This window comes from Nestor notabilis, unplaced genomic scaffold (assembly GCF_000696875.1).
Source record: "Nestor notabilis isolate BGI_N333 unplaced genomic scaffold, ASM69687v1 scaffold15729, whole genome shotgun sequence".
NCBI classification, from domain to species: domain Eukaryota; kingdom Metazoa; phylum Chordata; class Aves; order Psittaciformes; family Psittacidae; genus Nestor; species Nestor notabilis.
In genome coordinates this window covers 4,382-7,148 of record NW_009942552.1, presented here as the reverse complement: position 1 = coordinate 7,148, position 2,767 = coordinate 4,382, and the positions used below count along the sequence as shown (strand labels likewise).

At 55.6% G+C, this 2,767-nt stretch overlaps 1 protein-coding gene across 1 annotated transcript in view; it reads left to right on the top strand.

Annotated features, from left to right (window-relative positions):
* LOC104411117 (hippocampus abundant transcript 1 protein-like) overlaps positions 1-1,450 on the top strand; it is a 6,401-nt gene extending 4,951 nt beyond the window's left edge. Inside the window, exons 7-11 of the mRNA XM_010021462.1 lie at positions 83-154; positions 398-510; positions 612-709; positions 899-1,065; positions 1,149-1,450. Of these exons, the coding sequence (XP_010019764.1) occupies positions 83-154; positions 398-510; positions 612-709; positions 899-1,065; positions 1,149-1,358 (660 nt within the window). The 3' untranslated portion in view covers positions 1,359-1,450. The remainder of the gene's footprint in view (positions 1-82; positions 155-397; positions 511-611; positions 710-898; positions 1,066-1,148) is intronic.
* The last annotated feature ends 1,317 nt before the right edge of the window (positions 1,451-2,767 follow it).

The following is a 2,767-nucleotide window of genomic DNA, read 5'->3' as shown; positions in this document are numbered from 1 at the left end:
ATGGATGCTCAGGTACCTGCTAAGCAGTGTCAGCAAACACTGGTGGCTCTTCCCACACAGTCCAGATCTCGTGTTTTCCCAGGTCATTGGTTTTTCCTCGGAGACTGTGGCAGCCTTCATTGGCGTGGTTGGAATTCTCTCCATCCTGGCTCAGGTGAGCACCACTTTCTCTCTTGGCTCTTGCAATCTGGTTATAGGAACATCCAAACTTGCTGAGAAGTGGAAGTCCCTTAGGCTGGGCTGTGCCATGGGATGTGCTGGGTTCTGACATGGTGTTCCTGGAGTGGAGGAGTCGGTGTCACAGCAGCACGTGTTCCCTCACATTCCCATCCTCTTGCCTTCCAGTGCTCTCCTCCTTCTTTGCACTTCCTCGCAAAGCACCTGTTTTTCTTTCCAGACAGTGGTGTTGGGAATTCTCATGCGTTCCATAGGAAATAAGAACACCATCCTGCTGGGACTAGGCTTCCAGATCCTCCAGCTTGCCTGGTACGGCTTCGGATCGCAGCCTTGGTAAGAGTTGGCTCTGTGGCAGCTCCCTGTGCCCTGCCTGGAGGGTGAGGCCGTGCTGCTGCCTCAGATCCTGCCTCCTACCCACTGCCTCTGTCTCCCAGGATGATGTGGGCTGCAGGAGCCGTGGCTGCCATGTCCAGCATCACCTTCCCAGCCATCAGTGCCATGGTGTCTCGGAACGCGGACCCTGACCAACAGGGTAAGTCCTGGGGTGAGTTCATCCCAGCGGGAGCCTGCACCCACCGTGTTGGAATTGGTGCTGGAGGAACCAGGGACTAGCTGTGGAGTGTCTTGTTCTAGGTGGTGGTGGTGCTGCTTCGGGAGGGAATGTTGTCTGAGGCAGACAAGCAGCTGGAGGAATATCTTCCTTTCCCTGCTCTGTCCCCAGGTGTGGTGCAGGGGATGATCACTGGGATCCGGGGGCTGTGTAATGGCCTGGGGCCGGCGCTCTATGGCTTCGTCTTCTATCTCTTCCACGTGGAGCTGAATGAAATGGCTGAGGTGGAAACCCTGGGTAAGGCCTCCAAACCCAACATGGCCAACCCTACGGATGAGGTAACTGTTCACCTTTGTCCTTCCTTTTAGGCCGCTTTTCCCTTGCGCTTGAGCATTAACCATTCCTCTGCTTCTCCCTACAGAGCAGCATCATCCCAGGGCCTCCTTTCCTGTTCGGGGCTTGTTCTGTCCTGCTGTCGCTCCTGGTGGCCTTGTTCATTCCAGAACACAACCTTGCACTGAGATCAGGCAGCCACAAGAAGCACAGTAACGGAGCCCAGACCCACACTCACAGCCCTCAGGCTGGTGGGTCGGATGGCAAAGAGCCCCTGCTCGAGGACAGCAGCGTATGAGGCCGGGAGAGAAGGACCTGGCTCACATCTCGACCCCAGGCCAAGGAGGGACTCAACCAGTGGGAGCTCAAGGAGAGAGAGACAGGGTGGGGGGAGAGAAGAAGTGAGGTGAGACTGTGCCACTAACAGCGAATGTGAAGGGATGAGGTTTCCCTTCAAGCCAAATATACCCCCAGCTGGTGCAGAACCGGAGTTGTCACCTGGTGCTGAGGGAAAGGGGATTCCTGGGAAGGGATAGTTCCTGAAGCACTGAACTGCGACGTGTGTCCTGCCAAATCCTCAGCTCGCCAAGGAAAACTGAAGGAGCAAGTGTTGGCTTTGTTCTGCTGTGAACTAAAGGCGGAATAAACCGAGGCATCATCTCCATGCCCCATTCCCTGCTGGATCCGGTCCCGTCACAGCTCCCCTGCGGGTGGCAGCGGCCGGGGCCATGCACCGGCGTGAAGAGCAGGTGGTGTGGTCAGCCCTGAGCTGCCCCTCGCTGCTTGGAGCCCATGAATTCACCCCTGTTGGCCCGGGTGAAACTTTGATCCCCCCGAAAATCTACTGACTTAATGTTCTGATGAAGATAAGTTGCCCAGGGACGAATGGGAGAGGGAAGGGCAACCACTGAGTTCCGGGGGCTGAGGTGGTCGATGGTGTTTGTGTTCCTGTTTGGCTTTTTCTGTTACCCTGAGCTAATGCTGTCTTGGTAGGAGGATTCTTCAGAGCTGGGTTTTGAGGCACTCTAAGGGTTGGATCAGAAGATAGCAGTTTTCTGAGAGGTTGGAGAAACAACTCGACCCTGCGAAGCTCTTCGCTAAAGCTTGGAGGGAAAGGTCCAAGAAGGAGCTGTTTATCCTGAGCACTTCCATAAAGCACGTGGGTTTTTCCCTCCAGGCTCTTGCCATCCGATATTAAAACCAGATAACAACTGCAGCTCCTGTTCTTTCTCAGCCCAGAAGCTCCTGATGGTGATCATTTGCAGTCGATTTGAACGTAGAGGCTGGGATTCCAGGGAGTGTTTCTGAGCCTGCCGTGAAGGTGCTTGTTTGGTTGACAAATGGAATTGGAACCTCTGCTTAGGGAGAACAGCAGCTACTCGAGTGGGAGCTGCCCTGTCTCAGAGCAGGAGCTGTGTCAGAGCTGTTGTTGTCTGGCTGGGATCGCTCCAGGGACAGGTATCCCAAGGGAGGAAGGCCAGGAAGGAGGGAGCAGCTGCTCCATGTCCTGGCTCTTTGCAAACGGGTGACGGTGGCTGTGCTGCTGCAGCACTGGGTTCAATGGAAAACCCAACGGGATGACCCTGGAGAGCCAGGTCCTGCTGGCACAAGCCAGGGAGAGCACTGCCTGTCCCCTGCTCAGGGCGCATTCAGCTTCCAGCCTCTTCTTCACGCTTGTTGCTCTTGGCTTTGGGTAGGTGAAGAGCT